The sequence below is a fragment of the Sander vitreus genome, chromosome 16, assembly GCF_031162955.1.
Source record: "Sander vitreus isolate 19-12246 chromosome 16, sanVit1, whole genome shotgun sequence".
NCBI classification, from domain to species: Eukaryota; Metazoa; Chordata; class Actinopteri; order Perciformes; family Percidae; genus Sander; species Sander vitreus.
The window spans coordinates 11,748,409-11,771,863 of NC_135870.1; the positions used below are offsets into that span (position 1 = coordinate 11,748,409).

At 42.1% G+C, this 23,455-nt stretch overlaps 1 protein-coding gene across 1 annotated transcript; it reads left to right on the plus strand.

The window, feature by feature from the left end:
* Positions 1–973: 973 nt before the first annotated feature.
* On the plus strand, positions 974–22,783 carry prag1 (PEAK1 related, kinase-activating pseudokinase 1). Its single transcript, XM_078271018.1, has 6 exons — positions 974–1,230; positions 4,703–5,044; positions 5,147–6,900; positions 15,807–15,952; positions 17,454–18,217; positions 20,110–22,783. The coding sequence occupies exons 2-6, from the start codon at positions 4,778–4,780 to the stop codon at positions 21,268–21,270; spliced, it is 4,092 nt and encodes a 1,363-aa protein (XP_078127144.1). The 5' UTR covers positions 974–1,230; positions 4,703–4,777; the 3' UTR covers positions 21,271–22,783.
* Positions 22,784–23,455: the final 672 nt, after the last annotated feature.

Genomic DNA, 23,455 nt, shown 5'->3' on the forward strand with positions numbered 1-23,455 from the left:
TGTGTCACTTATGATGATTGTCTCAGCTCTGCTATAAATCCTTGCGCGAGGTTTAGGAAACTGGTGGGTTCTGTGTCCAATCGATTCATGTACATGGATGTGTCCTTTCACAGGAAGTAGACCAGAGCAATGGGGTCCTCAGAGAGTAGGGAAGGGTTACTTAATTTGGGGGTTAACAGTGCTGTGTTTTCTCTTCAGGGCCTGTCTTTTTGGCCTTCTTATGACAAACTAAAGAAAACCATAAGGAAATGTATGATAAGAGCACAAAATAGAGCAGATTCTGGTTCTGTTTAAATAAGTCAAAAAAGCCAACTGATAGAACCTTGATGCAGTGTTATTTCACAGTAAGTCATCAGAGGAGATGCTCAGTTAAAAGGTTAATCTCTACGGATGACCGCCTTCAGTCAACACAGCGGCTGTGTTTGTCACTCTGTGAGTTCTGCTTCTCCTTTTGCTGCCTCTAATGGAAACCAGCAGGGGTCCAGCCTGGCTCGGTAATAGTGGCAGTGTTTTTCTATCGCTGTCACCCCAGGCATGATGAACAGAAGCAGGAGCAGTCCAGGGGGTAGTAGGAGGGAAGGGGCAGCAGAACCCAGGGAAGCTTGTACACCATCATCACCATCACCACATCCACCTTTACCACATCAAAGGGCTTCTGATTAAAATGAATTGCTTGCAGAATAAACCTGCACAGCCCATTGGGGTTTTAATCCCAAATTGTTTGCTTTTATGAGACCTTGTATCCTTTACCTTAAGCTCCAACTTTAAATTTGGGGGGAGGTTTACAGTCCTGTAATTTTCTGCAAATCAAATGACAGCTGGGTTGTAAAAAAACATCCTTATGACAGCTAAAAGAACAAAAGCCTTAATGAAAATCTGTGAGAGTGGCTACTGACCAGACCGCACGGTTGGTTCGGAGCTCCTCCCACCTCCTTGCGCTCTCTCCACGCTGCTGCAGAGGACTCCTGCTCCGCCTCAGCACTCCACCTCTGCACAGAGCAGCAACAGCAACAGCAGCAGCAGCAGCAGTAGCAGCGAGAGCCGAAACCAGCCTGCAGCAGAAGCAAATTCCTTGGTCATTATCTGTCGCATGTGGAATACCTGACGGATATCGGCTTCTGCGGGAATTAGAAGAGCAGATACGACACAGTTGTGTTGTGGATTTTTTTTTTTGTCTGTTTTTCTTTTTTGAGAGCTTTTGTGTTGCCAGGGAAGAGAAAGTCCGAGCAGGTAAGCAGCCAGTCAATAAGCACTAGATAACCTTGGCTACTTTAGCATGGTTACATTGTAGCTATTCTTTTTTTTCTTCTGTGTACACCTATTTTGTTGGTACAGCGATAGCCTATTTGTTGAGCCAAGTTTTTACATTTTCTAATTAAGTAGGCTATTGTATTAATGCATAATAAATCAACAATTTTTTGCCAGTTCCCTGGGTGCGGGAGGACATAAAGGATTATTCTGCTACAATAATGTACCGTAAACTAAACTTGGCTACAGGCGAGACAAGTGTTTAGCCAAATATTCATTTATCAAATCCAAAAAAGGAGTCTTAAACCGAAACACATCGGGTGTGTAACCTATGCCGAATGTGTGTTAACTAAACGTGCAACCAAAACATTCAAATCAATGGTCTTAAGGTGGAAGTTTTGTGGTATTTGTCAAAAGTTTACAAGTTTTGGCGGAAATCCCTACCGAGTTTCGAAAAAGCAGGTTGTGCCCTCCCCATGAATGAATGGGCTGTGTGAGTGAGGCAGGCGTGACAAATGTTGCTCGTGAAAGCATTTGTATTCAAAGTGGGTGATTACGCGCTGATGTGACCTGGTTATCAGACCGTAATATGGACTATAGGTTGTCTAATTATTCTGATTATGAATGACTGGACTGTGTTATTGTATAGTAATTGTAAGTGTATTGGCCTTTTTTGGGCACGGCACAGCAATTCACTTAAAAACAGTAACTGGGATAATGTAGTGAATTATGTAACAGTAACCCCTAGTAATAACCATCAGATTACCTATACTTAATTAAGGCTGGCTCACGCATATGTGCGTGCGCGCTGCTGTGTTTGGGGGGGGGGTGTCTGCGGTGTCTGCTGCTGGTGCTTGCTTGCTTGATGCTGCAGAAGGATTCAGACAAAGTGTAGTTTTACTAGCTGTTGAGTGTTGATAAGCCCTCTAACCTTTACCTTAATTACTCCTCTTGCTCACCATATCTCTGGGCTATTTAAAATGTTACCATTCAGTCTGACATTGCATCCTGACTGCATTCCTACATAGTTCTGTGTTTTTCAAGGGAAACTGACATATACATTTGGCTTTTAGACTAAGGATATAATGTTTAGAGTCCTTCACATAAGGGTAGTGGGTTTTAATTTATCAGCAAAATTGAATGTGGTTTTTGAGACATCTAGTGGCCAGGCAACAGTGTGATGTACAGAGGCCATGGGTACATGTGGCTTCAAGGCTCAATGTCTTTATTAGGTGGCCCAAATGTAGAAATTCCACACCAGACCAACATCGCCTCAAGTAATTTGTTCTTGCACTCGTCTTATTTGTCCAGCCCCCGACTTCTAACATGCTCATGAGATATTTTACATAGTCTGTTTTTTTATTGAAGGCAGGCCTTGAATTTTGTCAATTGGCTGGACTTCTCGCGGTTATGCCCTCTGTGTGTTTTTACAAGAGAAAGTGAGAAATATTGGACCTTGAGCTTGAGAAGGTGTGGGGAATGTAGACAGCGGGGGCTATCTCTGTTCAAACAAGCAGGGATGAACACGTACACAAGAAGAGGTAGAAGAACCTAAACTGAGGTGCAGTTTGAGATGTGTTTCAGTTTTCTCTGGAAATACAGAAATGAATCTGAAATTCAAATTCAAATTAAATTCCCACATGTCCACTTCTGTTGTTTTCTTTAATTCCCTGCAGGGATAGTGGAACAACATAGAGTCAATTGTCCCTGTCAGTTTGGTCTTAACTTACTGAACACACCAGTGTTCTGTCTGTCTATGCATTGTTATTGCCTGATTGTCCCACAAAACCCCCTAAACAGCTTCTCGATTGGCAGTCATTCTGTTCTCTACAGCAGCAGGCCTAGCACATTTATAATCAGTCATCGCTTCATATGACTAATGCACAAGGCCAAAAGATGTTAGGCAAGGCAGTTTCCTCTGTTGTCGCAGGAACGGTTAAACAAACAGTGAGCTAGTGTGTGCTTTCCTGCCCAAACTGAGTCAGACAGAACAAAGAAAAATGTAAACATGTATTATCTTTACCAACAGGAAACGCTTCATTCCTATAGTATTAGTAAATGGCAAGGTTTTCAAACTGGAGCCATTAATTACAAGGAGTCTTAAGAAGTCCAAGCATTCTTTATTTTTTGTTGTAGTGTTTTTTGTCAATAAACAATTGTATAAATCAAGAATCACTGTGGCTAATACAACAGTCATATTTAGGCTACCTAAGTGCATACAATATATATACCACTTTTAATTGTCTTAGGGTTTTTTTTCTGGATAATGAGTGATGGTGGGCTCATGTTGATGTTTATCATTGCACCTCAGCACCTTGTTGAGAGGCAATTAAAGCTGTGTAGAGAACATAAAGAGGGACACCCAGATGCAAGGAAACATATGATCTCTCGGAAAAGGTGTTGATCTTCTCACTGTCAGACCAGTTAAACAGAGCACAGAAGAGGGAGAGGAAGGAGGTGTGTGTGCGTCAGTTTGTTTGTGAGAGGACACACATGTTGAGTGGGAGTGTGTGTGTGTGGAAGGGGGATGGGATGTTGTCGTGGTTGTGAGATTCACCCTGGTGAGACTTTAGACATTCCTGACATTCCGACCTCCGGGATGCTTGAGGCTCCTCCGTCTTCTTCTAGCATGTCGGGGGCTGCAGAGGACTCTGGAGGGCTTTGATGTCCCTCGGCTCACACCAGCAGGCCCTTTGGTTGAACAGAAACCACATACCCTCTAATTTAGGAGGCCATGGGAACAAGTAGCACAGCACACACCAAGTCTTCTTAAGTTACATCTGTGGATGACACTTAAATCCTTACGGAGGTCTTCTATGAGCTTGGAAACACTTTTCAGCTTGGACCTCCTCATCACTGTCTTCACAATTTCAAGTAGACGTCTGAACTTTTTTTTTTAATTACCAAAATCATACAACTCAGGTGAAAAATAAAGACAAATAATTAGAGATGCAGCTATCCAACTTTTTCTCTCCGATTCCGATACCTCAACTCAGGGTATCTGTTCAGAGCCGCTACCCACGCATTTTAGCGAAAACAACAAACACATGTTATATGACATTGGCAAAAACACTGTATTTAATGTGGATCAGTCATATTATGGCCGACCCCCAATCTGCTTTATAAGGTGGCGTATCGAATTGGTGCGTCCCAAGACAAAATGAGCAGTCTGTCAAACATTTTGATGTTCTGAAACTCTGTTAGTTGTGCGTGTGGAAAAGGAAATGATGGGATAAATTAGTGAAGAGATGTGAAGAGGGGTTTGTTAAAAAATAGTTTTTTGACAGTTCTTATGTATATGTGGGATTCTGATTATGATACAACCTATGGGCAGAAAAGTGATTACATAGACATCATGACTTCATTCTTTTAATAATGTACCTCATTCTTCTCTCTCCTCTACATACTGCCTTCTGATCAACATCTTGTGACGTTGCAACCTTCTGTGGGTCAGCCATGATGGTCCATCCGGTATCTGCCACATCACTCAACAGCCACTAATGACCGAACCTTATTTAGCAAATCAAAGATGTCAGCGTGCAGCGACTTTGCAGAACACGTGTGGAAACCCGGCTCTTGTAAGAACTGCTTCCACCCGCTTAGTGCACACCAAAAGACTGTCAGCGGCCTGGATGCTGTGCCAGCCGCTTGTTTGAAGAACATCCTGGGAGGCGATGAAGAAGCGGTAGTAACAGCGCCTTCACCTTACAGCAAGCCAACCATCGCAGTCAGACCCACTATGATGAGCCTTGATACCAATGAGTCGATGACTGATGTCAACATGAACATAGAGCAGGTGATTCTCTTACATTTATCTTTCCTGTAACTAACCTCAGACTCTATTTCTGTTCAGAATGATGTATATGTTATTTAATGTGTGCTCATGTTTATGTTTTAGGAGAACACAAAGAGCCCAGTTCAGCGTTTGGGCCTGAAGAAGCTCCTGGACCTGTCGTCTCTTTACATTGACAGTAACGGCTGCAACAAGACCCATAGAGAGGCAGTTCTTCAGAGTCCTGAAACCAAGATGGACTACAACAACTGCTTCTCTCTGGCTTCCTTATCCCCCAACATCCTGCCTAAAGACTCCATGATCATCAGCAATATCTTCGTCACCCAGGAGGAGGGGAGAGGTTCTCAGAGTTTAAAGAAAAATGCCAATGGAGACACCTGTAGACCGCAGAATACAACTACCACTAAAACCAAGAGCACTTATAATGGAATTAGTGTGACTACCATGGCAAATTGCCAGGAGTCCCATCAGGCATCTGTGGAGATACCTTTTTCTGTGGATATTGTCCCTTCCAGTCCTGCCAAAGTTCATAGCAATGGTATCAGCAGTGGGAGTCCTGCTACTGTTACAACTAAGACATCCAGCACTTCTACCACTTTTTCCACCACAGCCTTAAGTGTGGACACCATTAGCCACAATTCCGCACCATCGCTCCACTCTCCTCCCGTACTGTCTGAACAGAGCAGCCTATTGAACTCCTCTTGTTCTTATCATAGTAGTACAGATTCACTTCCTGGGGCAGAGGGGTCGGGAGAAAGACAAGTTAGGTCAGGGAGCTCCCAAAGCCCACCAGCCATGGGTAGCTCACAGTCATCTCCCAACTCTCCTAATGGACAGCCAGACTCTGAACCCATTTATGCAGAGAGCACCAAGAAAAAGCGCAGGCCGCAAGGAAATGGGTTACAATCCCATCTTATGTGCCCAAACCAGACTAAGAACTCATCCCAGGGCTCTGAGCTTTTAGGAGAGAGTCAACGGGCCACCATCACTGTAATGGCCGCTCACACAGAGGAGAACAGGACTTTCTTCCTGAGCAGTCCAGATTCAGCCATCAGCACCCAATGTAACTTCAGCCCCACAGCACGTAAAGACCCCAGCAGCCCAGCCTTCCGCTGGCCCAGCCCCAGCCACAGCTTACCTTCTTTGGTCACAGAAGCCAGCCTTACCCCCGCTCTCCACCCCAAGCCTCAGTCTAGCCCACCCATTCCCCCAAAAAGGACCACTCGTTCCCCCAAACTGGGCACATCTAGCCTCTCACCATCCATGTCTTCTCCAGTCCCTCTTCCTGATCTCCCCAGACTAGGTACCTCCAGCCTCTCACCGTCCATTTCGTCTCCCGTCCCTCTCCCTGAACTCCCCATGCTTTTCCTTGTCTCTGCTAGGGAGGGCCACTTCAAGGTCCATACAGAGAACCACAGCTCAGCAGCATCCGAACGCTGGCACAAGCCCCCGCACCACGGTTCTGGCTGGAACTGTTGCATCGAGGAAGAAGAGGAGGAGGATGAGAGAGAGCGGAAAGAGGGGGAGAAGAAGAAGTTGGCCGCCAACCCAGGGACAACCTCTCGGGTGTCAGGCCTGGTCAATGGTGCCGCTGTCTGGAAGGAGGCCAGGGACTGGAAGGCCCACAGCAGCCCCCCTTCGATGACAGAGCCAGGCACGGCCCCCCTGGCTGCCCCCAACAATGGTGCCTGTCAGGGGGAGACTGAGGGCACCGGTGTAGAGGAGGAGGGCAAGCATAACGGGAGCATGCCGTCCAAGCAACCGTTGCATGGCGGCTCATCAGAGCTGCTGGCAGCAGGGAAGGGAGCTGTCAACAATGAGCCCAATCCACCGCCTCCCCCACCTAAGAAACTGCACAGGTAAGAATAACAAAGAACTTTTTATTTACCATTTACACAATAACAATTATTAACCCTCAAATAGGACAGAACACTAGTACTGTATCTGGGTATCACTATATTTGATACATTTAAAAATATATATATATTCATTATTGATTAACCTATTTCAGTTACTCATGTTGACAGAAGAAATGGCAAAATGCCAATTAGAAGTTAGTGGAGGTGTGCGACAATAACATTGCTTACTCAGATTGACCAATAGAAACAAATCATCATAAAGGTATTCAGTTTACTATATGAAGCAATGAAAAGTAAGCCGTTCTTGATAATTAGGAAGCTGTGACCACTAGATGACGAGTATTTTCTGTAGATAAAGGACTTAGATGAGCTAATTATTAATCTCACCATCGTCATTCCGCTTCATAAATTAGTTCCAGGTTCACTAACTATTTTTGATGCCATTTTTTTTTAACTCTCTTTAGTGCAGCTTAAAAGACTCAGTGGTGCAAAGTCTTATCTGTCCACATGTCATTTCCAACAAATTACCTTATTATTAATTATACATTTCTCATAATAATCTTTATGCTAAGTATGGGCAAAGCACAGTAAATGCACCAGTAATCTCAAGGAAGGGTTGGTCTTAAATATTGTTTACAATAAGTGAACTATGTAAACGAAAAAGTCTAATAGAGATTTAATTTCACGCTAGTATACTAAACACTTGCTGTAAGATGAATGCTGTGCATTCAGCAAACTTAAACTGCCCATTATAGCACATATTTGCGTGCCTTCTCTTACCTGTGAGTTGCATTAGAACTAATGGGACTGTAATTCAGCCATGGCACTATGGTTTCATTATATTCCATAATTTAGCACTTACAACATGCACTATAGTCTAAATGCATAAATGTGTTTTGCTCTCTGATGGTATAGTATAGTATATATATATATATATATATATATATATATATATATATATATATATATATATATATATAGTGTTGGTGCTACTTATGTAATAGAAGTATATTGCCTGTGACTGCACATACATGCATCTTACGGCTGTGTGAATCTTACTGTGCCTTCTCCTTTCATAGAATCATTATTCAGCCTTGAATCAGCCTCCATTCTTGCAGCTTGTGATCATTCAAACTGTTCCGGCATATTCCTCAATGCAAGCCTTGTTCTATTCATGCCAGTAATGTGACTTTTTCAATTCTAATTAACACACAAAATGGGTCTGTTAAATAGTTCCCTGCTGTGTCACATTGCTGTAAATTTGTTTTGGCTGCAGCACAATATACAGAACTGTTGAAAATAATAATAATAATAATAATAGGCCTTGTTCCATTGATATTGTCATACAGGGACAAAGCTGTCATTAGCACACGTTCAGGTGCATCTTTGGGCAAAAGAATGTTCATATTTTAACTGTTGGCATCACTTACAGGATGTGCAGAAACATAAATTTTCACCTTTATTCAAGACACACATTTTTGTGAACTACTCTGCTCAGGGCTTCTAGCCTACATAGCCATTTATTAGCAGTAACATCTGCAAACATGCTTTAACCTGAGTCTGCGTGAGGCTAAGAATACACTTCGCTGTCTGAGTCAGCTACACCAAAGAAGAAACAGAGAAGAAGCCTCGTGGTGCAGTTAGTAGAGCATCAAATGATCTCCTCAAAATAAACTTTGCTTTGTCTGGGACGGTGTGATCAGGTCTAACACACGACTGTGACTTCCTCAAGACAAACAGATGTTCTGCCATCTTGAGCTATTAAAATTTCTGTGTTTTGCTGTCAAAAACACAGATTGCTGATCACATTTCTAAGGCACTTATGTTTGTGGTAATTCTAGTAAGGACCCATCTCTCCTGTTATGACATTGCCGACATTCTGCGCTGATAAAAATACACCTTGTTGTGACACATGTGGGAACACGCCTCGAGCCAGCCAGCGACAGTTGTGGCTTTCCAAGTTTAAAAGTGGGTTTCATGTATTTAGTCAAGTCTCCCCGGTCACCAGGCAGTACTGGAAACTCAATGACAAAGTCTTGCAGGGAATCATAATCTATATCTTGTCTGCAAAGCAATCAAAACTTCATGGAAATGTTTATTATTGACAGAAAAAGGAATCTTGTGTGTAGCATGAATAAAAAACATTCACAATACAAAGATTCACGTGTACATGCACCTCGTGAGGCATCATTTTGATGTGCTGAATCATTTAAAAGCCACAGATGGTTGGAAAAATCAGCCTCCCAGAGCCTTTGATCACATGGAAAACACCAATGCTTCTCTCTGTTGTTCCTCGTAACAGGTCAACCTACATATCATGTAGTGGGTCAGCCTAAGTGGTGTGTTTGTGCATGTGCCTATGTCATGCATGAGTGTGTGCATAAGTACTCTTTAATGGGAAGGCGTGTCCACTGGTCAGTGAAGGTTGCCAAAGGGAGGGGCTTTAGTGAACAGATTGTGGCCCCTGGCAACTCCCAAACTGTCTCAGTCTTGGTTTATATCTGTGGTCGGTTGCCACCAATAGAAGTAGAATTTATAGATCAGCCATGTGGATTCAAGTCCACTGAGTTTGACTTGGGTTTGAATTGCCTTTTGCTCTCTAAACTATCATTCCAAGACGTGCTGCCCCTCCCTCCACGGAGCCACCCTGATCCCTTCAGTGCAGCAGAATAGATAGCATCTTGATGCTGTCTGAAGTAAACTACTAGGTCAATGAGTGAATGCTATAAATGAGATATGGGTGCTTAAAATTGTGCGCATCTAATGGACACTGTTGCTTTTCCTGCTGAGAGGGACTTAAATACACATATGACTCGTATGGAGCCAGGGTTGTGTTACTACACATGGCGGGGCTTTAGAGAGCCACCAGTCTGATCCAGGGGCATTTTGTGCCCGCCAGCCTGACAAGGACCTTTGCCTGTCCAGCATGAGGTAGGCACCTGATAGCATCTTATTCTCATATGTGCCCCTTAGTAAGCATTGGTGATGCATCTATCATTAGACTTGTGAAGCAAAGTGGTGATGTTCTTGTTCGTGCAGGAAAACGGTCACATTTTGAGAGCGTTTCAAAAGGAAAACACACAGCATATTTTCACACCTCTATCAAGAGCTCGGTAGTTGAAATTGTTTTTTTTAACGGCACAGTGGCAGATGTGGTCAACTTTTTGCTCATTCTTTATTCGCCCCCCTCTTTCACACCCTACCTATTGCTCGTCTTCTAATCTCTTCTAATCATTTTCTGCCTAGATTATCTTTAATTCTTTTATATGAGCCCATCCTGTTGGTAAGATTAAAATGCGGGTAAGATGAAGAGGATGATAAGTGAAATTGATTCAGTGTTACTTTATGTGATGTGGGGAAAATCAATGAAAGTGTACTGAATAAGGGAAAGACATAGCTGACAGGGAAGAAGATAACAAGGCAAGACTGGAGCAGTTTGTAAAAGATAAGGATTGGTGTCAAGCATAAATGGATCTTTGTTTCAAAGACATGGTTTATATGGCTATATAGCCATGGTAACTATCAAGGGAAAGAAAAAATACATGTCATCGTTCTCTGCACTGTGTTGTAACATACAGAGGTTGCACAATAACACAAGCACAATATAACAGTAATGCAATAAATGCTACCTTTTGGAACAATATTTTCCAATACAACAGTACCACAAATACCGTACAATCAGTTACTCTAGTCTCACCAAAACTCAACATTGTAACCTTCCTAAAGGTTGTGTATGTTGCATGGCTGTTGTAGGGGATTGCATTACATTGTGCGGGTGTTAATGATACCACCTACACCCGAGTGCATTGTGCATGAGTTAGCCTGCTTTCCTACCTGACTCCCCCATATTTTAACAAAATCCTGAATTATGTATCAACCTTAATGCATTACAGTATTTAATTTCATCACTCCGATTCTGCTTTTACTAAAATATCATTGTCTCTACATAAAATAGCCCTGGAGAGCGAATGTGTGTTTGACCGTTTGTGTCGCATTTGCACACCGAAAAGATACACATTGTCTACTACGTCATTATTTTATACTAGGGCTATAAAAAAATAACGCAGATTAATCCATTCCATATTGAACTTTGACCCGGAGCCGTTCTAGCCACTATTCGACTGTAAAATGAAGGGGGGAGACGAGAAAGCGCTGCCTGGATCATTGATTGGAACATTTACTTATAAAAATCTTCTTCCTGAATAGGGTTGGGTACCGAAATCTGGTGCTAATACGGCACCGGTGCCTTAACAACCGGTATCTACCGGACCGAATAGCAACGCAAATTTCGGCTCCTCATTTCGGCGCCACTAATATGTCTGCACTGTTCTCTGATGGTCTGAAAACGGACGTTACAGGCAACAGAAACATTGCTGCACGTGACGCTAGTTAACACTACACTCAACAGCAGCTAACGTTAGCTAGTAGCTGGATTAAACACGGAAAATGCTGACAGCTAACGCTAAACGGTGTAAAGTATGACTGTATTTCACTGTAGAGTATTCCAACACCGGGATGTAACAGTCTGCAGCTGCAACACAGACGGTGTGTTCAATGAAACTGGTAACCTACAGCTTCGTGGTGCATTTAAAGTTATTGTATAAATGCCCTTCTCCCATCTGGTGGTTGTTTTTGTCGTTCAACAGCAATTTACTAGTGAAATAAGTTATTGTTATAGTTATTACATTATTATTAAATTATTTAATTGTGACCATATGGCCTAGAAATAAACAAGCCGTTATTTATTTATAGTTATTCGTTAAGGCACCGGGCAAAAATGATGTATGCGATTAATTTAGATTAATTAATCACAGAGTATGTAATTAATTCGATTACATTTTTTAATCGATTGACAGCCCTATTTTATACATTACATTATAATATTATATATTTATGACAGAGAAGGCACTAAATAGGTAGTCAGGAAGTGAAACCAGTTGTGTGAACCTGATCCACAACAACAACACTGCAGTTTAGTTTGGGTCTTATTTTACACTGTCACACTGCTATCTGTAGCTAGTTAGCTGTAACCCCAATCCGATCCCCTTTTAAACTCCCCCAGCTCCTCTCACACATTTTATTAATATCACACACACACACATACACACACACACACACACACACAAGATAGCATGTGTTGTCAACAGATCCAGTGTGTTACTTATTGTAGCATGATTGTTTACATTCCAAATCTGGGTTACTGTCATTGCACGCAAACCTTGTGTGACAGGTTAACTGGGGCGATCACGATATCTCACGTCAGCTTTTGTTTTAGCAAAAGAAGTGATTAAATCTATTCTGAGAAAATAACCAATTAAGATGTTTATTAATATATGTTAAAACAAAGCTTTTTTTTTTGTCATGACACCATGATTTTGGAAAATTGAATTCAGTTAAAATTCATTATTCATTTTGATACTGTCTCTATCAGGTTGTAGACAACAAGTAATTATAGCGCTAGACAATTAGCTAGTCATCAGAATATTATTGGCAACATATTGTATAAAATCCTCAGATTAATTCCTATGCAAAATAATTGTTAGTTTAAGCTCCTAAATGCTTATATATGTATACGAGATGGTCAAACACTTTACTTAAATGTTTTGAAAGATTACTCGTGTTTCCGCCCTTACATGCAAAATACTTGTTGCACTTGTGGCAAGCGAGAGAAAGAGAGAGAGAGAGAGAGAGAGAGAGAGAAATTTCTTTAGCAAAAATGCATCGTAAGACGAACGTCGTAAATCGAAAAGAAATTGGAGTTGTGATGAAATTATTATTGCTTTTACTCCCCCCCCCTCCAGAACCTATAGCAAAACCGATAATGTCGGAGCTTAACGATGTCTTTCATAATTTACCCCCGGGGCCCATTTAATACCGGGGTTCAATACCCATCCCTACATATGTGTATGTTTATTCTTACACAAAGTCCTAATGTGAGTCAAGGTCTTTTTTGCATGCTTGTTCAGAAGGCTCATTAATCCATACACATCCTCCCGCAGGACATAAGCAATGACATTCTTTCACCAAGGAAAATCTCATGTTTTGGATACAAATCTGAGAGATCTAGAGTGTGACATGCACAGGTGCACACATGCACATAAGACTCATAATTCCTGTGCCCATTATCATTTCTCCGCTGCCTCAGCATTTCCACTGCCTTTTATCACCGTTCTTTTGTCTGTTAAACGATAGCGGATCCTTTAGCTAACTGCCCACAGAGAATACCTAACCCTTTGTCTCCCCCCTGCACTCCTCTCCTTTTCTCCTCCTCATCTGTTTGTTCTGCTGATTTACGGTGGAATTGAAGTCGGGGTCAGCAGATAAATGGATAGAGGAGTAATTTTGTGATGGAAGAGAGGAAAGAGAGATGAAGGGATGCTTGCAGTATAATGAGACAAGTGAATGGCTGTCACTCAGCCTAATTGGTCACCTTGATTAGGAAGTCTGCTCATGCACAGTTTTCATTGGTATTATAAGTGACCATCATGGTAGTCAGGCAAACTAAACAATAGGGCTGCAGCTTTGGATTTCTTTAGTAATCGAGTATTCTACTGATTATTTCATCAATTAATCGGATAAAAAATACTTTTGCTTTACAGTAAACAGCAATAGTAAATATACAAAAGAGAGGTTTCCTTTTTTAGACAAAGCAACATTTTGATTGCCTAAATTGCATACAATAACAGGGATAGATGCTGATATTTTTAAGCACGGGCTGCATGGGCAACCAAGCCCCTTATTCTGTTGGCAAAACTACATTTTTGATGTAATGTAATGTAAATGTAAATCTTTTTCGCCCCCTTCCCCTTCTTGCCTCTGGCTCTTTGCACTGGATATGTAAAAGAGCTGTTCACTAAGCCCAGGTAAATGTGACTGTACAAAGCTTACAGCAGGGCTATTCAACTACACTGTTCAGGGGGACACATTTTAAAAAGGCTAATACTGAGTGAGGAGAAAGAATAAAGAATGCAAACATCACCGGCATGGTCCGGTGACTTCATTCACGTGCATATTAAGTACGTTGAACAGTCCGTTCTCTTAATACATGCATGCGTCCGTCTTGCGTTATTATGGAACCCACGCAACTTCTAAGCAAGACCCGCCCTTCAGTAGCATTCACACACTACTATTAGACAGGCATCCATGCTTACGCAAGGTAACGTAACTCGATTTGTTCAGATCCTATCCCCTGACCAATCGGCTATCCTAACCTTAACCACTCGAGGTCAATGCCTAACTCCAACCAATCGAGTTGCTTCGTAGGGCGGGACTTGCCTAGACGTTACGTGGGATCCATGATAACGCGTCAGTCTTGTGTCCAGTGTCAACCCGTTGTGCGCTTGTAATAATCATCCGTGCGGAAACACAATGAGCGTACAACGTTAGTTACATTGATCAAACAAAGCTTCGAGGCAAAGAATTTTGCATCAAGGATTTTTAGTAATGAAATTATTCGAGTTACTTGAGGAATCATTTCCTACTGAACAAGAAGAATGCAAAGTTTATTTCTAGCAAGTAAAAAGAAATACAGCAAGGTGATGAAACTTTTTAAAGAAGAACTAACACAATTTGTCTTTTACAATAAAAAGCTGAATTGAGAAGCAATAAAACACACCCTTAATCAATTCAATACCCTGAGGGGTTTCACTGCTACAGCTTTTTCAAAATAGTTCTGTGGTATTCTATGCCTTTATTTATAGTCTGTAGTAGAGAGATAACAGGAAACAAGGGGAGAGATGGGAAATGACATGCAAACGGCTTTACCTTGTCTGATATGACCCATAGGTAACGGTGGCTAATGTTATGAAACTGCAGATAGATTTTGCTGTGTAACTGACATTAATGGAGTCAGTTTGCTGACTTTATTACCCCTCACTTCTTTACGTTACGTTTCATGCTCTAGCATGACAGAATTTCAACCGTTTTATCACAAAAGTAGAACAAGAAGTAAAAACACCCAGGTTACCTTTGATGGACAGTTTTCTTTAAAAGGGATCAAAATTGATGCTTTTTTTATTCCACACATTCTTATTATTTGTTAAAACCTGGCGCCTACATTACCCACAATGAAACTCCACCGCTGACAATTTGGTCAGAGATTCACATGTGTTATGCTAGTAGTGACTAATGTAGCTAGCCTCAAGCAGAGATGAGGAGTGTGCTATGGAGTCTGGTGAGCTCACTTCTTTAAACTCCACACCCCCAGATTTTTTATCATTTTCAAACGTGCAGTATTCAGACCACTTGAGACAATTTATCAGACTTTGAGTCACAAAAAGCTTTATATGACTTCTTTCATAAATGCAGCAATACAACCAAAGACCTGTAAACAGACTTTGAATCTTGGGAAATGTAAGGGAGTTTACCTGTGTTCAGTGTTCAGCAAAGGTTACATAGTTTCACTGTAACTTAGTACCTGAGGTAGTTCACTGTCTTCAAGAAGGGGAGTCAATACCAGAAACAAGTAAAACTGTCCTATCTGATAGACTCATAACGTGCCCTGAGATTATATTTTTAGTTTTTAGTGAGGTTTGTTTGTTGCAGTTATAAATCAACGCAGAATCAAGAAGTGTGTGGCTCGAACAAGGAAGTGAAACTACTCCTGGCGGTACAGTGTGCTCTGTTACTTGCACTTGTTAGTTATATACATATTGCATTAAGAAAGCATCGAGGGGAAGTGGGGTGGTTCTACATTTATTAACAGATGCACAAAAAGAAAAATATTCTTTTTCAACAAAAAACCTACAGACCTAACCAGCGGACGCTACTCTTTGCTTGGCTGATGTTTGGCAATGATGTCAGCAATGCAGACAGAAAGAATATACACAAAATATGGTTTGAATGCATGTTTGTTTTTATCTTATTTGTCGCAACATATTCACTCTTTTGTTTTTTTTCCATTACAGAGGGTGCAGTAAGATGAGTGGCAGCAACATGGAGCTGGACCGCTACAGCCAACAAGGGTCAGTAGAAAGCCCTACTTCATCTCTACGGGGGCTGGGAAGTTCCAGCCTACCCCCGGCCTCCACTGACAACCTGACTGCTGACACTGGTAAGTACCACTCACAATCATATTATTATATTTTGGTGCAGGTCCATTTGCTGCAGTAGAAACGTGCACAGGGAGTCCAAGGATCATATCTGTCTGATAGAGTAACTGATAACACAAATAATTTGTAGTTTATTAAGCAAGTCAGGTGCTTTTACAGACGTGTGCTTTAGTTGATATGTTTGCCTGCATGTCAGTTGTCTTGCTGTTCAGACACTGTTCACCATGTTCAACTATGAAGATTCACTTTGTCCGGAGTGTAACTGTGCAACAACAGTGAAAAGAGGAAAGGGAGCGCTGCAGTCCGTTAGCTTATCTCTTCTCTTCCTCTTTTGTGAAGGGCACATTCACACTTTGTATTGACTGGGTGTTCATTTTCATGACGTGAGTTTAAGATTTCTACAATCACCAAACCTGAGACGTGTCTCAGAATGAGTGGCATAAATCCTTGGTTTAGAAGTTATTGTCATCCTTCATATATCCTCTGTGGCGCAGACGCTTGTAATTGCTGTAACTTCCTGGCCAATGTTGTTGGAAGAGATAATTATGGACTCTGATAACGAGGGAAAAAGGGCTTGGCTACATCCTATAGAGTACTTTTTTTCCCCCTTTACAGTCTTCCCCCTCTGTGAAAGCAGTTATTGAAGACTGCACCACACAATTATCTCAGTATATGTCTCCTCTAGTGTAATGTCAAGTTCCAACTTTAAGTCTTTAATTGATAAATGGATCATAATTGGATGGATGCTTTAAGTGTCAGCTTGAACCCTGGATTGTGGAACTTTCCAGCTCTTTTGAGGAAACGAGGTATGTGTTTTTGCTAAGGCTGAGCAGTAGGCAGTGACAGAAGGGGTGTAGTAAATAAATCAAGTTCACAGCTGTCACCCAGGAATATGTGAGTCTGTGAGTACAGTGGGGTTACAGGAAATTAACTCACAAGGACATTGAAAAGCAAAGGATATACTGTGTGAATCCAGTGAAGAGAAAAGCCTCCAATGGTTGTTGGTCTCCAAGTTTTCCAAGTTGACATCTGTCGCTTTTTTCTGTGTAAGGAATAGTTTGAGAGTTGCTTATTTGTTTTAGATGACGCTCTCACATCTGTCTGCTCAATATGAAGCCACGGCCGCTTAGCTTAGTTTAGCATAAAGACTGGGAAGAGGGGGAAACAGTAAGCCTGGCTCTGTCCGAAGGTATCAAAATCTACTTACCAGCACCTCTAATGCTCACTAATTATACCTGGTTTGATTAAGCTGTAAGCCAAAATGTTTAACTATTATATATATATATCCTGAAATGTGAAGTTTGATTCATACTGTTTATATCAAACAAGATTTGTTATATTTGTGTACTTGTCAAGTAGTTTTGTTTCTTTAACTACTTAAGTCAAAAGGTGGGTTCCTTATATAAGCAGTACACTGTACTTCACTGATCGTGACCTAATGCTTACTTTTATTTTAAGCAGACATGCTGACTATAATAATTTCATTTCTTTTTATCTTCTTAGGTTCTCGGGATGCACGGATGTCTTGTTCCTCTCCCTTTTCCAGAAGTCCAGTGGCCTCAGCTCCAGGCTCTCCTCACCCGCCCTCCTTTAACAGCTTCAGTAACCAGCCACCTCCACTCCCAGAGAAAAAAATGGTCAACCGCACTGTGTCAGCTCCCGATAGCACGAACGGAAGACCTTTTGTCCGGGCCTACCCACGCCTCCCATTCACTGGCTCGGAGAGCAATGTGTGTCGACCTGCTGATGTTAGCTCCCGGTCCAGTTTACCGTCCAGCCCTGTTGACCCACGACCCATTTTCTCTTCCAATGAGTCTCTGGAGCGTTGCCATGCCCCCCTAAGCCGACCCTCGAGGTCCAGGACATTGGATGAGCCACTGAAGACTCACGGGCGTCTGGGTGTCCACTGCCGAAGCAGCGTCACCTGCTCCTCTTCCCCCCAACTCAGTGTGCCCTTCTCAGCCTCAGAACCGGGTTCTGCACCAAATATGGGCTCCAGCCTGCAGCTCCAGACCCTTCTGAGTAACATAGACAGCAGGGAGGGAGTGTACTCCAAACTGGGAGGTCTGTACGCCGAGTCTCTGCGGCGCTTGGCTCTCAAATGTGAGGATCACTTCACTCGCTCCCAGAGGAACCCACTACGGTTTGAGGAGAGCAACTGGTCTCTGTTCAGGCTCACCTCCAACAAGCCAAGCTGCAACTCAGGGGACGCTGTGTACTACTCTGCTGCCTGCGCCTCAGACCCCAGCAACTCCTACGCTGTCAAGGTAATCCCTAAATATTAGGCCTAATATTTTATATAGTGTCTTTGTCAAATATGTGCTTGGAATAACCATGTTCACTTCCAGAATGTCTTAAAGTTATAATCCGTAATAGTTCAGTACCGATTAATTTGGTGATACCTGTGGTTGCTGGTGGTAACAGTAAAGTACAGTGTAATACTGCAAGTCACAGACTTCTGAGGGCAGCAAACATGACCAGCTACTTTGTCAGAAATACAACAAAAGCGCAGCTGGTCAGTCTATTTACAGCGTCGCCAAATAAACTATTTTGTTTGAATTAGGAAATTAGTCAATAATAAGCACTTTTCCATCATTCAAACAACAGCAGGGCACAGGGAAGTTGGTCACCTTGCTGATCCACTGTCAAAAAATGCCAAAAATGACAATGATTGTGATGACAAATACCTGCGTTTCTTGTTTCACAATAAAAGCCACCACACCATTTGGACACTTTTAATGTGAAGCAGCAACAACAACAACTAACAAGGAAAACTAACGTATAGAGATTATTATTGCAGAAAAATGGCCAACATAAATAGTATCAAAAACAGGATTTGAGGGAAATCTTAGGGATTATAATTTTAATGCTCAAGAGTAACAGAATTATGTCCATATTTTTGCAACATCATCACTCGACCTGATACAGTTTAAATGTTTATTTAATTGATTTTTACAGGGATTGAAAAGTATTTGCTGATATATGAACATTATAATTATTTGATGGATGGCCTGAGGTACAGAAGACAATATGTGTAGTATTGTACATAAGTGTTGGTTCTGTGTTTGGCTGTTGGTTGTTTTCGTATTGTACAGATTGTGTTTATTCTCTCCACTCAGAGTTTGTCGTCAAGAGAGCAACTTGCAGCCCACTCAAGCTCATCTTTACTGTTTTTGAAGGAATAATTTGCACAGTGGGTGTTGTAAATTGATCCTTTAAGCAGGGATTTGACAGTTTGAGGATAGATAGAGGAGATTAAAATCGGGCAGGGGTTTTGTTTGTTCTTAGGCTACAGATGGGATGGCCCCACTACGGCACAAACCTTCGGGGCATGTAGCGTAAATAACCAGGAAGAAGAAGGGTGTGGATTCAGTCTTACTAACCTTTGTCCCAAAGTCATTAGTGTTGAACAAAGCAGCAGCTGTTTGTACAGTATGTGTTGTGCCACAGCCTTGCTTAATATCTCTAGGCCCAAGTAATCTTTTCATTCCAGGCAGGATTTACAGACAGACACATACATGCATGTGCGCACACGCACACGCACACACACACACACACACACACACACACACACACACACACACACACACACACACACATAACCAGGGCCATTCAGCACAAGTATGAATGATCATATTATAATCTAAAATCAGCATTGATTATATACAGTATGTGTTTAACGTTATTAATTGTTATTCAGACCAGTGTGTTGCTGACTGAAACTTGAACCCCATGAATGTGATTTTAGTCCAGCTGATCACTAAGAAGAGATTATATTTATAAATCTGACCCCAACACAAAATGAGATTTGTAACATTTGTACGTTTGTTTTAGAATTCAGATTTTATTGATATAGTGTGAATTTTCCCACATCTTGCAAGGGAATGACAGGAATGGAGGGGCTGTAGTAGTTGACTTAAAGACGTTTAGTTTTGTAAAGCATTTTTTGCATCAAGGACATTGATTTCACTTGAATGAGAGCAGGAACTGAATTGGCGTTGACCTTGGAACCTCGCTAACAATAGTTCCTTTCTTATGTTTCTTGGCTCCACTCCCTTACCATCTCTGTGTGGGGAATTCTTCTCTCCCCCCTCGGGCCCATTCTTCTCCTTTGCTTCATCCTTTCCTCCCACTGATCTTTGTGTTTATACGTCTCCAGATCTGCAAGAGTCCGTCCATGGACGCCAAACAGGGCCATCTCTACGGTCTGTCAGTGCAGCAGAGCATGCCCCCCCACTTCAACCTCCAGCAGGATTGTGGCCACTTTCTTGCTTGTGTCCCCCAGAGCATGTTGCCTTCTGACGAAGTCTCTCTGCCCACCACACCTCCTTCATCGCTGCCTCAGCCCTCCGTGTCTGCGCCTGGCCAACAGGTAGAACGAGAGCGAGTGGTGGTCATCACCTCTGAGATCCCTCGGCAGACGGCAGCTGACTTCGTCAGGGAGTGGGCGGCGTTCCATAAAAGTCAGCCCGAAGTCTATGAGCGGCGTGTATGCTTCCTCCTCCTGCAGCTCTGCCATGGTCTGGAGCACTTGAAGGAGCACGGGGTCACGCACCGCGACCTCTGCCTCGAAAACCTGTTGTTGGTGCCTCATCTCCGCAGGCCCTCCCAGTTCCCCCAACAAACCACCACTGACAACGGCCCCAGTAACGGTTCAAGTGGTGTAGACAGTCAGCGTCACCTTCCCCGGCTCCTCATCAGCAACTTTGCTAAGGCCAAGCGTCGCTCCTCCGAGGATGCTGCCTCAACCAGTGTTGACCCTCGCATCAAACGTGACCACGCCAGATTGGCGCCTGAGATCGTCTCAGCAGCCCAGTACCGTAAATTTGACGAGTTCCAGACAGGCATCTTGATCTATGAGCTCCTCCACCAAGCCAACCCATTTGAGGTGAGTCCAGCTCTGAAGGAACAAGACTACCGCTGTGAAGAGTTGCCTCCAATCCCCTCTGTCTCCCTTTACTCCGCCGGCCTCCAGAGGCTGGCCCAGCTCTTGCTCCAACCTGACCCCATCAAACGCATCCATATCCAGGAGGCCAAGCGCATACTGCAGAGCCTTCTCTGGGGCCCCAGGAAGGACCTGATGGAGCAGCAGCGGGAGAGACATGGACAGGGAGTTGGCTTTGTCGACGGATCCCGACACGAGGGCCTCCTGAACTGGCTGGATGTGAAACGGGCACTGCTGATGATGAAATTCGCAGAGCGTTCACTGGAGCCCGAGAGGAACGCCGAGCTGGAGGACTGGTTGTGCTGTCAGTACTTTTCCTCGGCTCACCCTCTGTCTCTCTGCCATACTGCTGAACTGCTCTACTCGCTAAAGTGACACTAAAATGTGTGTGAGTGGAGCCGAATTAATGTGTGAATGTGTGTATGAGAAAGACCAATAATGTCAAAGTTAATGTCCTGACACTATGGATGGGAGATACTGTGAACCTACCCAGTGTTTGCGCTACTGCTGCATGCATGAGAGCGGTGCATCAACCTAGCCGTCGTCCACTCTCTACCTTTTACACAAACAGACTTACTTAGCAAACTTAGCAAAGAAATAACCAGTAAAAATGCAGCTGTTTTTAAATGTTCTTGTAACAGTCAGACATATGGACAAAAATCACACAAACATTCACTTACCGACTAGAATCCCTTTGTGCCAGTGATGCTGATAAATACATCTGTAAAAAAGGAAAAATATGGACAGTATTCATAATTCTGTAATACATTTACCAAAGTTTCATGTTTGACACTGTATTAAGACATTTTACCCACTCAGAACAGGCTAATAATGCATAACCTTATTCTGTGTCAGCCAGCTTTGCAAAGTAATGCTGTGTGATATCTATGTAAATGTGCAGCTAACTTTTAATTTTAATAGAACTATGAGGTCACTAGCACCTTTTCTGTCTTGTTTATTCATGGGCACATAGTGCTGTACTGTATACTGTGTAAACAACACAAATGTAACTGTTACCTTATAACAGTTAAATTACAGGTATTACAGGTAAAGGTTACCTGTAACCTTACCATTACCGATAATGCAAATTCCTCAGTGAATACTGGTGTACTAGTACACAAGCCTAGTCACAGCATTGCACAATAAAGACTTTAATTAATCATAAGCCATACTGTCTAACACAACTCAATATTAATTGGATTGACAAAAAACAATTGGCAACATTGGCGATTGCTTCTACTGAATGGATGCCCAGTTTTTCCTTGTGCTTACTTTAAGTATATATTTAAATATTTTGACATTTGTCACAGTGCCTTTTGTTCTTTGTATACGTTAACAGTGACTCAAAAGCCAAATGTAAATATTACTGATCATTCGTCCTTTGTGAAACTGGCCTTTCACCAAATGTTCTATGAACAACTTTGTACAGTAATTTGTAGATGATATTACAAGAAAAATGAGCCCAAGCAGGTCTTAAAAAGCCATGAATATCAGCAGCAGTTAAAAAATATTTATGTTATAATTTGTTATCCTGTAGTAGTCACTGGAATTTCTGTTTATTTTCATATGTGGATTATCAAGTTATTTGTTTCTTTGGCACAGCAGCAGCTGGGCCTGTTTTCTTGCCTCCTGTGACCCATGTAGGCTGCAGAGAAAGCTTCAAGTTCATACGTATTTTATCTCCAACAAAGAATTTCCTAATGAAGTCAAGAATTTAACAGCCTGCACCAGGTTTTAGTCCATGATTGACTGATGTTTCTAATGTTGCAGAAAGAAGAAAAAAACATGTTCAGAACTCACAACTAATACATTATTGATTTGAATTATTTTGTGTGTGCCTCAACTATTTGCATCTATCAATAAACTGTGCATATATTTTCTCACAGTATTATCTGGTGGTTTGACCTTTTTGTTTGGATGCATCCCCTTTAATGAATGGGCTATTAATGTTATTTTGGCATAGGCAGCTGCCTCTACTGTGAAACTACTAGAACACCTGCAAAAGATTTCAACTTTTAGACAGACATTCCTTGCAAATGGTAAAATTCAACAGGAAATGAGGGCTTGATTGGAGTCCAGTCCTCATGTATTGTGACACAGGGTCTTGAGTGTTATTTTGATGTACAACATGCATACAAAGTAACTTAGTCTTTGTTATGTGTATTGTCTTACTCTATTTTCCAACTTAAAATTCCTTTTCCTCTAAAGTACATTTATGCAAGGCAGTGCGGCATCTATTGTAATTGCAAAATGAAAAACCTTAACCATGTAACAATCAGGGAAATGTTTGAATATACATAAACTACAGTAGTTCTTTGTGCAGGGATTAAAGCAATTGATGCAATTTTCAAACTGAAAAAAATATAAAAAGGCACAAAACTAACAGACAAAGAAAGCCGGCTAAAAGAGAAGCATCTACTGTTGCAGAGTAGACAGAGAGCGCATTGCACGGATCAACACAACAGGTTGTATGTGGAGTGGAATCTCAATTTGAGTTTGGAGCCTCAGGCCAAAACTAGACCCCAGACTTCCAATCCTCCCCCCCTCCACGTAGCTTTCT

Coding starts and splice junctions, on each gene's coding strand:
- prag1 (XM_078271018.1), top strand. CDS start 4,778: ATGTCAGCGTGCAGCGACTTTGCAGAACACGTGTGGAAACCCGGCTCT. Junction 5,045..5,146: donor TCAACATGAACATAGAGCAG/GTGATTCTCTTA, acceptor TTTATGTTTTAG/GAGAACACAAAGAGCCCAGT. Junction 6,901..15,806: donor CCACCTAAGAAACTGCACAG/GTAAGAATAACA, acceptor TTTCCATTACAG/AGGGTGCAGTAAGATGAGTG.